The 14,572-nt window shown below is 48.6% G+C and overlaps 1 protein-coding gene across 1 annotated transcript in view; it reads right to left on the bottom strand.

Annotated features, from left to right (window-relative positions):
• Window positions 1-13,715, bottom strand: part of PITPNB (phosphatidylinositol transfer protein beta) — a 915,448-nt gene extending 901,733 nt beyond the window's left edge. Inside the window, exons 1-2 of the mRNA XM_069619364.1 lie at window positions 13,689-13,715; window positions 13,542-13,591 (exon numbers count right to left, since the gene is read on the bottom strand). Of these exons, the coding sequence (XP_069475465.1) occupies window positions 13,542-13,591; window positions 13,689-13,700 (62 nt within the window). The 5' untranslated portion in view covers window positions 13,701-13,715. The remainder of the gene's footprint in view (window positions 1-13,541; window positions 13,592-13,688) is intronic.
• Window positions 13,716-14,572: the final 857 nt, after the last annotated feature.

Genomic DNA, 14,572 nt, shown 5'->3' with positions numbered 1-14,572 from the left:
TCCCAGTGGACCCTCTCCTTCGCCCTTTCCTATCTCCCTTCCCCATACCTATTGTGTACTGCTCGAGGTTTTGTTCCCCACGTTTGCTGGCTTACATTGCATTGCCTGCATCCCTGCTATGTTCATTCTCGTCTTCCAGGTTCCTTTTGCGATAGTTCTGTTTTTGTCATTTTTCGCTTCTCCACAGTTGTGTGCTTACATTGTACTTTCTGCATCTCTGCTGGGTCCACTCTTTACTTCTAGGTTCCATTGGCGATTGACTTTTGTTAATGTCTTGCATCTGATTTTCTGTCGTCGTTCTATCCCGTGTGACCCTCCTCCTTCCCTCCACCCTAGTGTTTATCGGCCCTGTCTGCCTGCTTCCCAGCGCTACCCCATCCACCATCCCTTCTAACCCCCACTCTTCCTCTCTGTCTCACCCATCTTCCTGTGCCTTATCAACTATATTTCTTCTCCTGCTGTCCCTTCTTTCCCCTCTGTGGCTCCTCGGCCCCCTCTACCTCGGACCCATCTACGGCTGCCTATGCTGCTCTTTCCGGCCACCCTGCTGGCTCCTTTCTCAGCCACTCCTCTGGCATCCACCTCCTCCTCCTTGACAAACTTGCATTCTCCTCTGCCCATCCTCGGGCGTCTGCAACACTTCAGCAGGGCATACCTCTAACCTGTACCCCCTCCACGGAAGTCCTTCAAAGGGGGCAAACTGCTCCACATTGCTTCTCTCAACTCTCACTCAGCTGTCAAACATGCCTCTGACATCGGCTGTCGCCTGGAAGAACTCGATTTGGATGTACTTGGTCTGACAGAGACGCAATTTAAGGCCAGCACTGTCACAAGCTCCGACATTCTCCTTCCGGATGGCTACAAGATGCTCTCCGCACCCAGAACCAACCGTCCCGGTGAGGGTGTAGCCTTGATCTTGACCGAGTGGATCCCTGCTTCTATCATTCCTATACAGGACTACTCCTCCTTTGAATGCCTGGTCTGCAGGCTCTCTATCTCTACTGGCCTTTCTCTCACTGTGGCCACTATCTACAGGCCGCCCGGCCAGTTCCCCTCCTTCCTCTCGCAGTGGACCGACCTCTGTTCCTTTCTCCTCGCTTCTCAACTTCTCCTCCTTGGAGACCTTAAACATCTATCTGGATGCTACCTGTCCTTCTGCAGGACTTTTTCGCAACCTCTGCGACTCTCTCTCTCTCTATTCTTCTCTCTGGCCCGACTCACTCTGCAGGGCACACCCTGGATGTTATGATGTCCTCAGACCTCCCCCTCTCCAACCCTCTCACCACTCCTCTCTCCTGGAGTGATCACTTTCTCAATTCCTCCCACCTCCTTCTCTCTACCCCTCGAGCCAAGCCGACTACAGCACTGCCACCTACCATCTCAGTCATCCGACCCATTAAGCGGTTGTCAGTTGAGGCTTTCACCGCTACTTTCTCTCCTCCTTCAGCACCTTTGGCTGACTCACATCCTGACACAGCCCTATCAAACCTTCATCTTTCTATATCTAACACTCTTCATGTATTTTCCCATGTCCCAGGGATCTGCTTGAAGCCCAAATCCAAGTGCAAATCTTGGTACAACCTCATCACCCTCAAACTCAAGTGCAGGGTGGCTGAGAGGAAGTAGAGGGCATCATGTGCACACTCTGACAAACTGGCCTGCCGCCTGCTTCAAAAGGCAATACAGACTCTCTGGCCTCGCCAAGAAGAGAGCCCACATTCAAGCCTGCATCTCTGTGCTAACAACTTGTCCAAACTCTTCAAAATCTGCAAGGAGCTCGCCAATCCTTCTGCAGTCTCTACCTCTCCTGTTCCCTCCAAGGCCCTCTGTACGGCTTTGGCTTCTCATTTGATCACTAAAACTCTGGGCATCCTGTCCACTCTCTTCCTCCTCCTCCAGTCCTGGCCTGCCTGTGGCACCTCTCCTCCTCCCTTCTCTTCGTTTCCCTTGTTCACCCCAGATGATGTTTCTAGACAAGTCCGATCTATGAAGGTCTCATCAAAACAGGCTCTTGCCTGTTCATCTAGAACCATCGAAGGACCACATTGACACCCTTGCTACAGCCTTGGCTGATTTCTGCAATCATTTTTGCCACTGCAACTTTCCCTTCCCCATTTAAGCACTACCTTGTGCACCCGCTCCTAACAAAGCCCTCTGCAGATCCTTCATCTCCGGCTAACTATCGCCGATCTCCATCACTGCTTTCCTGGGCAAACTCTTGGAAAAGCTGGCCATCTCCCAGCTTAATCTACACACTGAATCTGTTGGTTGTCTCCATGACCAGTCTGGCTTGAGGGCAGCAAGAAGCACAGAAACTGCTCTCCTGAACATCCATGAAGACCTGCTCTCTAACCTTGATTCTAACCTTCCTGCTGTCCTCATTCTCCTCGATCTTTCTTCTGCTTTTGATACGGTCAACCATGCCATCCTACTCAATCACCTCCATGATAACCGGGTATTACTGATCAAGCTCTGTCCTGGCTGACCTCCTTTCTCACTGATCGACCCTCTCAGGTCCAACAGGGGTCATTCCTCTCTTCCATCTCTCTCTCTGCCTGTGGTGTTCCCACAGGGGTCTAGCCTCGCTCATTTTCAGGTCCCCTTCAGCCACCTCTTCTCCTCTCATCTCCGTCTGTCCGCCATCCAGGAGTTGTGTGCCACCAATGATCTCTGCCTTAATGCCAGTAAGACCGAGATTCTCCTCATCAGCACACCTGCTCCCTCCTTTCCTGACACTCTCTGGTCGGCCTCTCTTGGCCCTCTTCCTGCTCCCCCACCTGTGACGCTAAAAACCTCAGTGTAATCTTTGACTCCACATTTTCCTTCTCTCTTTACATCTCTGACGTCTCTAAGAAGTCACACTATCAACTGCACCTCCTCAGAGGTATTCTTCCTTTCCTCTCCTTCCCCCAGAATCTCACTGTCTCCAGAGCTCTGGTTCTCTCTAGACTGGACTATTGCAATAGCCTCTTTCTAAATCTGCCTGCCTCTACTCTCTGCCCTTTGCAACTCATCCAAAACAGGACGGCGAGACTTGTCCTTGGCCGTAAACCCAGGTATCGTATCTCTCCAGGACTGAAATATCTGCACTGGCTCCCAGTGGCGGCGAGGATTAAGTTCAAAACCATCTGCATTGTCCACAAGGCCTTCTGGGGCCTGGGACCTCAATACCTTCAACTCTATCTTCCTAAATATCTTCCTGCTCGAGCTCTTCGCTCATCCGCCTCCAACTCCTTCAGGGTTAGTCGCTTCTCCAAGCAGTGAGTTGGTGGTAGGTCCCTTTCTTCTGCTGGGGCCTCCCTCTGGAACAGCCTCCCTGCCTCTCCGAAACTTGAAGCACCACACGACCTTCCTCTTTGCTTCTGCTTTCTCTCCTCCTCTCCCCTGCTGATCTCCTGGCTGAATTTGAAATTGCACTGGTTTACCTGGATACCCTCTGTTCTCGGGCCCAGGTGCCCCTCCCACGCCAGTTGCACACCTGCACTGCCCCCCTGGCAACCTTTGCACTCAGGGACTGTTTCTGTATCCCTACAGCCCCTACGAGCACCCGACTCCCGATGTCTGCACTTACCCTTGCACTTGCCACTAGCTGGCTGCACTTTTATTTATTGTCTTATTTATTCACCGTCATCCTATGTACTGAATTGCCCCCTCCCCTCTCCCCCTGCACTGTTCCCCTTCCTCCCTCCCCTGCACTTGCGCAATCATGTGACCTGGCCTAGTAGGATCATTGTCTCGGTCTTCCCTCCGTTTCCCCTCCCTTGCCTCATCGCGCCTTGAAAGACTTGTGTATAGGCGCGTTACAAATGCCATATCATATCACATTCTCTCAGGTAGGTGGGGGCTTTGCCAAAGACACCTTTATGTGCCATTGTGAGGATCTTGAACTGAATTCTTGAACGTATAGGGGAGGCAGAGGAGTGCTTTCTGTGCTCTGAGATGTGTTCGCTCCAGCTTGTGTTCTTAATGCGAACAGTATCATTTTGAATTTTCTGCAACTTGGTGATATTGCCTTTCCATGCACCACCTAAGAGAGCATTGCAATAGCCTAAACGAGAGAGGGTGGTTGCTCTGGCTAATGTTCCGTAGTTTATTTAGAAGATGAAAGGCTTGATTTGCCTGAGCAAATTAGGGTGGTAATGTGTTGTTTTCACCAAGTTACTTACAGATGAGTCAGAGCTCAGAGAACAGTCCAAGTAAGTGCCTAAGGTTTTGACTTGGCTGAGAGTAACGATATTGCAACCATCAATCTCAAAATGGGTGTACCGTGAGATTAATTTAGACCTAGTTTGTTGAGGGCCAAAGAGAAGAGGCTAGGTCTTCAAATTGTTAAGGCACATCTGATGGGTTGTCATCCAGCGTTTAATTGTGTGAATGATGCTGTCTAGTTTGAGAGTCATGGCTGCCATCCAGAGTGAGCAGGAGTTGCCTAATCATCGGCATAATTAGAAAACAGAATAGTTTCCTTATCCAGTTTATCACATAATGGCCTGATATATACATTAACGAGAGAGCTGGGGACAAACTGGATTACTGGGGAACCCCATTAACAGATGGCAGCCGGTTCAGAGCAGGAACCTCCCCAATGCACCGCTGAGACTATGCTGGACAAGAAAGATTGAAACCATGCTAGGGCTTGATGGGTGGATCTGGTCGTACTTTGGAGGGTCGTTAGCAGGATGTTGTGATCGAATAAATCAAAAGCTGCTGGTAGGTCCAACAGCATCAGCAGGCCACATCTTTATCATGTCAAGCATGTTGGTCTGAAGGTCTAGTAGGGCACTCTCTGTGCTGTGGTTGGCCCTAAATCCGGATTGTCTTTAATGGAGGATGGACTATTGGTCCAGAAAGTCTCAAAATTGTATGGTAGTCATCTTATCGACTATTCTAAGTAGAAAAAAATAATTTGTAATGAGTCTGAGGTTAGAGGGATCTTCAGGGCTGAGACCTTGCTTCTTGACTATTGGTGTAACAGTTACTTTTTTAATGCAGTCAGGAACATTATTGTGCTTAAATGAAGAGTTGACAAAACGTGTGAGAAAAGGAGTAGGGGTTATGATCAAGGATGATCTTTAGAAAGCAGTGCATTTCCTGGGAAAGAGGTAGGGTTTATAGTAGTGAAAGCATCCGCTAGCTCCACGATGGTAATGGCTCTGAAGGCAAAGAACAAGTTACTTACCAAACTGGTAACGTTCTTTCGACTGGATGTTCCTCCAACGTGTTCCTCATCTATGACATGTAATGTCCACAGCTGTGCTGCTTCGGAAATGTTTTCGGCAGAGGGCGCCCTTGCGTCGATGGCGTCCGGTCGAAGACCTTCGAAGGCCTCTGTCGAGGGTGACATCATTAGATGTTATAAGTAGGACGCACGGCACCCGTAGCCTCAGTTCATGTTTTTTCCCCCTCACAAGGTGTGGTACTCATGTCCAGAGCACAAAAGCGACTGCACTTATCCTTGCGGGACGTAAGCTGTAATGGCATGGGAAATTCTTGAGAGGGGTAGGCTGGGAGGGTGATGAGCAATATGTTGGAGGAACATCCAGTCGAAAGAACATTAACAGTTTGGTAAGTAACTTGCTCTTCGAATGGATTGTGTCCTCCAACGTATTTCTCATCTATGACAGACTCCCAAAGCAAAGGAGTAGAGGAGGGAAAATAATTTAGACATTAAATGACAGAGAACAGCACTGCCTTACCAAAGGCAACATCCTGAGCATGGGACGTATCCAGGGAGTAATCCTTAACAAATGTGTGTATAGAAGACCACGTTGCGGTGTCACAGATATTTCTAAACGGCACAACCCTCTGGAGTGCTGTCGAAGTAGCAATGCCCCTGGTGGAATGAACCCGCAAACCCTTGGGAGGGTCTTTACCAGCCAACCGGTAGCATTCCGAAATAGTGAGGATAATCCACCTAGACAAGGTCTGCTTAGAAACAGCCTGTCCCAAACGGTGTCCAGTATACCCCACAAAGAGCTGGTCGTCCAGTCTGAGCTTGGCCATTCTGGAGAGATAAAAGCTCAAGGCTCTCCTAGGATCCAACCTGTGGAGCCGTTCCTCTTTCTTACTAGGAGGAGGAGGATGAGAATAGAAAGCGGGGAGTACCACTTTATGACCCAAATAAAATTCTAACACAACCTTAGGTAAAAAGGACGGGCAGAATCACCAGTACAACCCTGTCCTTGTGGAACAAAGTAAAGGGTGGTGGCTTAGAAGGTCAACAACCTCAAAGGGCAAGAGTGCAAAGGTTCAAACTGATCACCCATCAGAAATTTAAAAATCAAATTAAGGTCCCAGACCGGCACCTGAAATGGTGACGACGGGAACACATTCGTGAGCCCTTTCAAAAACGGAGTGATCAGTGCAATTTTAAAATAAGAGCATTCCTCTGAAGAGCACTTAAAGATAGACAGCGCTGCCAAGTAACCTTTAATGGTGCCCAACTGAAGACCCCTGCGGGCCAAGGAAAGCAAGAAAGAGAACCTCTAGAATCGAGCACTGAAAAGGATCCACAGCCTTTCCTCTGCACCAGTCGCATAGCTTACGCCAACGACAACGGTACAGGGACTTAGTTGCCGGCCGACTAGCCGGAATCAAAACCTCCATATCATCATCTGGAAGGTCCCAATCTCTATATCTCAACCTCTCAGAAACCATGCGTGAAGGTTGAGAGTCTTGACCTCTGGATGGAGAACCCGACCTTCCTCTTGCGAGAGAAGATCCTCTCTGAGGGGCAGATGCATTGGAGGACAGATGGACATGTCTAGAAGGTCCGGGTACCACGCTCTCCTGGCCCAATCCGGGGCAATGAGAATCATGCAGGTCCCAAACCTTCTCAACCTCCTGAGAACTTGAGGGATGATGGGGATCGTAGTACAATAGCGGGAAGAGCCACTCCACAACAAACGCATCTCCTAGACATCCTTTCGGAGCAAATTCCCTCGAGCAGTACCTTTCGCACTTCCAGTTGGCACCGGTTGCGAACCGGTCCACCTGTGGGGTTACCCATAGGGCAAAGATCGCCTTAAGGACTCCCTGAGCTAGCTCCCACTTGTGGGAGACTGTGCTCTGCCTGCTCAGAGAATCCGCCGCCACATTCTCCTTACCGGCTAGATGAACCACTGATAGGGACATTCCCTCGCTTATAGCCCAGACCCAGAGCTTCATTGCCTCCCTCCATAGAGGCAGTGACCCTACACCTCCTCTCTTGTTGAGGTAATGCATTGCCACTGTGTTCTCTGTCAATATCAGGACATTCCTCCCCCGTACAGATGGCAGGAAAGCCTTCAGCGCTAGTCTGATGGCTCTTAAGATTGATGTGAGGTTTGGACACCAATGGAGACCAACGTCCGCTGATGGACAGATCGTCGGCATGAGCTCTCCACCCTGTCAGGGAAGCGTCCATCACCACTGTGACCTCCGGCCATGGTTACCAAAAAGGCTCCCCTTTCATGAGATTCTTCTTGTTAGCCCACCACAGAAGGTCCGGCGAGACAGAGCATAACATGAAGGAGATCAGACCTCCTGCCAGAGAACTGGGACCATTGAGTCCATAGAGCCCACTTAAGGGACCTCATTCTCAAGTGAGTCTCTGGCACCAGAAAAATGCAGGATGCCATAAGGCTGAGCAACCTTAAGAATTCAAAAGCCGGAAGACTCGGGGCTTGTTGACATTTTGAGACACATTTTGAAGAATGCGATGAGCCCTCACCTGGAGTGCCTAGCACATCCCCAAAGACGTGTCCAAAATTGCCCCTATGTACTGGAGCTGTTGGGATGGTGTCATATGTGACTTCTCAAAGTTGAGAGAGAAGCCCAGCTTGTGAAGGGAATGGCAGGTGACGTTGAGATGATCCAAGGCTTGTTTGGGAGAACGCGCCCTGATTAGCCAATCGTCCAAGTAGGGGTAGACGTGAATCCCCACTCTCCTGAGATGGGCTGCCACCACCACCATGAGCTTGGTGAAAACATTTGGGGCGGAGGTGAGCCCGAATGGCAGTGGGATCCTGCCAACTGCGAAACTGATAGTGGGATCCGCCAACTGCAACCCCGAGGTATTTCCTGTGCTGGAGATGGATCGGCACGTGAAAATACGCATCCTGCAGGTCCAATGACACCAACCAATCCTGAAGACAGAGGGCCTGAAGGATCTGACAAAGAGTGACCATCTTGAACTTGTCCTTCCTGAGGAACTTGTTAAAGTATCGCAAGTCCAAGATGGGTCTCAGTCCCCCGTCTTTCTTGGGTATCAAAAAATAAGGGGAATACCAACCCTTGTTCCACTCCGCCACAGGCACTGGTTCTGTAGCACCTTTCTCCAGCAGGACTAAAATCTCTTGCCCAAGGAGCGGATCCAGAACTTTCAAAGAGCGTTTCCCCGGTGGATTGTTGTGAGGCCGTTGTAGAAAAGGGAGGCCGTAACCGTGGGCGACTGTATCCAGAGCCCACGCATCTGAAGTAATGGCTCGCAAGTCTTCAAGATGCTGTGATAGCCTGCCTCCCACTGGAGAACAACGGGACCCGGCCTCAGAGCTGTTTAGCAGCGGCAGTGCCAGATGGCAAAGAGGTAGCTGCCTGAGCGGCTTTGGCACCCCTACCTCGTCCACCACGGGGGAACTTACACTGGCCCCTTTGGCTGTCCATCCCTTTTGCATTTCCAAATGAGGAGCAATAGCGAAAGGAACAATCCCTCCATTGCTGTCCCCTAGGACGAAAAGGATGAGGTTGTCGAACAGCTGCGCCCAAATATTTGGCAGCTGTCTTGGAGGTCTGCAACTTCTCAAGGCTCTCGTCAGCCTTGCTGCCAAAAAGATGCGACCCGTCAAAGGGCATGTTGAGAAGACGGGCCTGCACATCTGGTACAAAACCGGACTTCCGCAACCATGCAAATCTGCGCATGACGGTGCTCGTAGCCATGGAACTTGCGACTCTATCCACAGTGTCCAACCCAGACTGAAGGGATTCACACATGGTATCCTTGCCATCCTGCACAATAGCTAGAAAGCCATCCCTTTCCTCCCCTTCGGGAATATGCTCAGCCGCAAGCGAAATACAATTCCACAGAGTGTGCAAAAACGTTGCCAAGGCACATGTGGCGTTGGCCGATTTCAGCGCCACACTCCCAGCAGAAAATACCTTGTGCGCTCATCCATCCATGCGTTTATCGTCCCTATCAGGAGGGATGGTAGGGTACGCTGCCTGCTTCGAGGTGGCCATAGCTGCCTGGACCACCAAACTCTCGGGAGTGGGGTGTGTGTGGACAGGTAGCCGGGGTTGCTACTGGATGGGTGGTATTTCCTTAACAACTTGTTAACCGCTGGAATAGACTTTGTGGAAGTCCAAGTAGCAGTCAACCTCTTTTGCAAAGTCACATGAAATGGCAACACCGGGTCAGTGGGCGGACCCTGATCCAAGATGTCGGTAAGGTCATCCTGAACATAATCGACCGGAGGCCTGGACCAACCCAGGTACTCGACAACCTTCAAAATCAGTCTCCGATAAGATATGACATGATCACCAGGCTCGGGCTTACCAAACTCCATCTCAGGAGACGTGTCTAGGCCACTGGCATCATGCAATGATTGACGCAAATCATTTCCTCTGAAATGAAACGTTCTGGAACACCAGGCGTCCCATAAGGAAGACCAAAAGGGGCATCCTCCTCCTCCGACCGCTCTTCCTCTTCAAAGATATTCTGGAGAGACTGAAAGAACTCCTTCCTAGGAAGAGGAGTACACCTCTTATCTGAAACAGGCTTTACAGACTTAGAAAGAGCCTTCCTTAGAGGTTTAACAGCCACAGGGGCTTCCAACAGTAAATTCTGCCCAGTAAGCGCCGACAGCTCTGTCGGCGTCGACAACGGCGCCAAATGTTTCAAAGGCCTGACCGGGGTTAAAGACCCGACAGACTCACACGACGGACACAGCGCTGTTGGTGTCGACACCTTCTTCGACAACTTCACAGGCTTCGACGGTTTCGCTGGAGATGAAGACCACGACCTGGAACGTCTCTGGGGATCCCCCAATGCCTTGTCTGAACTGGACCTTGATGGCTCCCAATGCTTATTGTGCCGATTACCCGGGCCGAGGGCGCACAAGTATCGGACTGAGAATGTTCCAGGCCAGCTTCAACCGAAGGTGCGGATGAAACTGTGCCCTCATATTGGAAAATCTGTAACATTTGCTCCAGAAAGAGACTCCCATTCTTCAGGGGTAGAGGATTTAGTGGGGCAGGCCACCTTCTTCGGGTAGTCGTCATCGGACGGGGAAGGCGAACGGTGACGCTGCTTCCGGGACCGCCTCGACAAAGAGGAAGAGTGGCGCGAACCACTCCGGGACCTAGATCTCCTCGGACTTCTTCCAATGAGGAGTCACCCCTCAACACGTCAGTCAACAGCCCAGAAGATTTTGATTTACGAGGCTTGGAATCACGGCATACCTTCAATTTCCCCTTAAGCTCCCGCAAGGCCTTGGCATTGAAGGACTGGCACTTCGAGCAGTCGTCCATGGCGTGGGACTCGCCTAGGCACCACAAGCAGATACAGTGCAGGTCCACGATGGATATCTTGGACCCGCAGTCCCGACATTTCTTGAAGCCAGACAGCGGGGTCGTCGGGGTGGAAGAAGACGACATAATAGCACGACACGAAGTAGAAGGCACGAGGCGCACAGAGTTATCGAAGCAAACACATTTGCGGAAAAAACGGAACTGAGGCTACGGGTGCCGTGCGTCCTACTTATAACATCCAATGATGTCACCAATCGACAGAGGCCTTCGAGGGTCTTTGACCCGACGCATGGGCGCCCTCTGCCGAACACATTTCCGAAGCAGCACAGCTGTGGACATTACATGTCATAGATGAGGAACACTTTGGAGGAACATCAAGTCGAAAGAACGTTACCAGTTTGGTAAGTAACTTGTTCTTTGCCTTCAGAGCCATTACCATCGCGGAGCTAGCGGATGCTTTCACTACTATAAACCCTACCTCTTGGGGTCGCAATGGTGTTGATGAGGGCGAGGGTTCTGATTTTCTCCTGTGCTACATCGATTTAATCATAGAAGGCGAGTTGTATTTTACAGTAATCTTCTTTGGTTAGCAGCAATAGCTGGGGAAGTATTTTGGGCTTTTCTAGAGCTTTCAAGATTTTTCAAAGTTGCTTGGGGAAGTTATTGGCCTCCATAATTTGTTGGTTTAGGAAACTTTTCTCTGCATCAAAAACTGCTGCTGTTTTGTAGGCTTTCGTCAAGGCCACAAGATTTCTTTCTGGGGATATGTTGTTTCTTCTTTTTTTTGTTCCTAAAGTCCAGAAGTAAACCAGCAGTTAACGTAAGGTCCCTTCTCCAACTGTGGTGGTTTTAAAAAGGTGCTAGACAGTCGAGCATGTGGGTCATGTGCAGCTGAAAGGTAGCTGCCAAAGAGTGTGGGAACTCGCTATCTGTGGTGTCCCTAAAGAAATTAGTTGACAATGTCGCATTGTCTGATGGAGTAATTGTTTTTAGATTTCTACTCCGAACTTGGTTTAGGTTGCTTTTTTTGAGGCTGCAAGGGTTAATGTGAAATTCGACAAAAGAATGGTCGGACCAGATATATGGCCTAGTTCTCGTGATTCTAATGTCCTTGCCCTTGCTACGAGTGGGTTCCTGATTGAGCACCTTAAAATCATTGTTTAACCGCGTTTCCAGGCTTACGGCTTCGTGGTTTAGAGTCTCACAACGCCACCTATTTAAATCACCTAGGACTAGTGTGGCGCTGCCTGCTTTATTAAGTGGTGATAATATTTGGGTAAGGTCTTCGTTGAAGTTGGATATATTTTCTGGTGGTCGGTACACAAGTATGATATTGACACAGATAGAGTGGGCAGTAGAACATTTGGGATGAATAATCTCACATCTTGGCCAAGTCAAAGTGGTTTCATAGAGGTTTAGTTCTTTGGCGAGGATAGCCGCCACTCCTCTTTTACCAGTCGCACGATTTTGGGAGATTAGTTATCCGGTACCGCAAGATCGAGTGTGGGACCGCTAAAGTCTTGCAGCCATGTTTCTGTAAGGCATAGTAGGTCTAGGTTTTGTTCTATAATATAGTCATGTATGTCTATTGCATGGGCATTCAAAGATCTTGTGTTAATAAGAGATGCCTGAAGAATTTGGTGTCCATAGTCTTAGCTTTAATATGTGTATTTGTCTGTGTGGGAGATGGACAGTGACCAAGCTTAGTCAGTGTATCAAATTTCCCTAGCGGCTCAGAAACAATACCCAGGTCAGCCATTTGCTGGATAGACGGAATGGGGCCAGTGGAAGAAGTCCTGCAATCCTGTATAGGTGTCAGAGGTAGGGTGCTGCCTGACATGGTGTTGCATGAGAATGAGGCCATGACAACTTGGGTGTCCGATGTAGAGCAACTGTTACCTGAACTGGATGACAAAGTAGGTGTGACAGTGTTTATAGTCTAAGTAGCTGGGTGATTATCCTCTTTCTGTTTGTGTAAGTATTTTAAAGCGAATCGCCTCCCCTGCAGCCTTCTGAGCTTGCAAGAACAGGGGAATTTGTGTTGGGAAGTCCATGCCTGTTATAAAGGGCAGAGAGCTTAATGGGAGCAGAGAGGTGAAGCGCCAGGGAGTGGGTCTTTATTGCGCAACACATGGGTGGCCAAATAGGCTAGGTGGAAAGCGAATATGAGGAAGGTGTACAAAACCGAAAATGTGTTCTTGCATATGTTTGAGTGTCATATTAGACAGAGACAGAGGCAAAGTAAAGCAGCCTAACTGGCAGAATGGCATAGAACGGCATGGACCGACTTATTGCTTAAGCGCTGACGCTGAAGCACCAGGCGTTTCTTTGTATAGACAAAGGGAAGTCTGGGAGATGAAAATCCCAGTTTCCCGTACCGAGAGTGCTTTATCTCTCTGCAGGATTACACGAGGAAGTGGAAATTCACCAGAGTGAATGTCTCGGAGCACAATGCACACACAATTTACCCAAAAAGGTAATGCCTGAGTTACAAGGAAAAGCAATTTAAAGTACGGTAGTTGCCTCAGACCAAAATGAAATACTAAACATTCATGCAATGGTCTAATTTAAGTGTGGATTTGGCTAACCTGATGCAAACATCAGAGAGGATGCTACCTGGCCATAAAACAGTAATCAAAACAGCTGATGTGAGATGGCTTCTTTAATACTGGCAAAGACTGGCTTGGCGCTGAAGTGCCTGACGTTTCTTTGTATATATAAAAGCAAGTCTGGGAAATGTAGCTCCTGAGTTCCCGTACTGTTCAGGTGGACATTCTGTGCCATCAACAAGGAAGCATCATTACCTTCCTGGCTCGCTAGTGATGGTTCTGCTCACATTCCACCCACTGCACATTGGCATCCTGCGTCTGAACATGGGGATGAGTAATTGCAAGCTCCCACTAAAGTCCTCCCAAGTCACAGCAATTTGACAAGTGGCAGCACGTTTAAGTGGTGTGGTCAGAGTCATCCTATCCTTTTTCCTAGACCTCAATAAAAAAAAGTAGTCAAAGTTTTCATTCATATTTTGTATTTACCGTGATTTTTCTAATGCGTTTTGAGTCAATTTGCTGATGGCATCTCCCACCTGTAATAGTACAAATAAAATAACTGATAATCATTTATAGATCTACAAGGAATTATGAACATGAATTTTAAAAATCAAAGTATATATTCAAATGTACCTGAACATCCATTCTTATGGAAAAACTTCTAACTTCACCTATAAAATACAAATTAATTCCATGCCCATCAATTTAAAGTATGGCTAAGTTCCTTGAATAATGTTGTTTGTACCATAATCAGAATGTTACATTATCTTGTTCTTAAAAAAAAGACATACAAAAGATAAACACAGATTCAAAGAAATAACTTCAAAAATGGCATACACAAAGTTATGAAATGATACAGAACGCTTTCTATCTATATTAGTAAAAATGTGTTTGTGGGCTTGTGGCTTGGCAAAGTATTGTTCCTTATAAAATTCCACAATGTTAAGCCAATCTGCACCAAATTGTACATAGTTGGCTGTTAGGACCCTCCGGGCATTACTGGCTACATGGCATTTGGACACCCCACCCCTTTACCTGGATTTCAGCACCTCCAGATGAGACGCTGGCCTGAAATCTGTGAAACATCGATGTAGTCATAGAAGGACGATTCCCACTACGAGGAACAAAAGACCTCTAAAACCACGTTTCGAGACCGTAGGATGCACGGTTTTCGAGATACTTGCATCACAATGCACTGCAGTGAACTGCACCATGCCACGTGATGAGAGAGCACAGGTGGTCCCAGTATGCAGCAGCACACCAACTCTCGCCTCCCTCCAATGTCTGCTCCGGTGTTTGTCAACCAACCACACGTGCCCATTCTCAGTGCAGTTTACTTTAGGGTGCAAAGCACATCAAAGGATCATTGATTTTCAACAATTGAGGAGTGTTATCATGTCTGTCTACAGAACGCGTTGCTAGCTCTAAATATAATAGAAAACAACTGTCAATTCAACTTTTGTACCTGTGGTCCTTGCATTTCTTACTGGTCCACTGCATGAATAGTAAAAATCCTT

This window comes from Ambystoma mexicanum, chromosome 10, assembly GCF_040938575.1.
Source record: "Ambystoma mexicanum isolate Mex_15411 chromosome 10, UKY_AmexF1_1, whole genome shotgun sequence".
In the NCBI taxonomy this organism is placed as follows: Eukaryota; Metazoa; Chordata; class Amphibia; order Caudata; family Ambystomatidae; genus Ambystoma; species Ambystoma mexicanum.
This window is presented reverse-complemented; position numbering and strand designations above follow the sequence as displayed.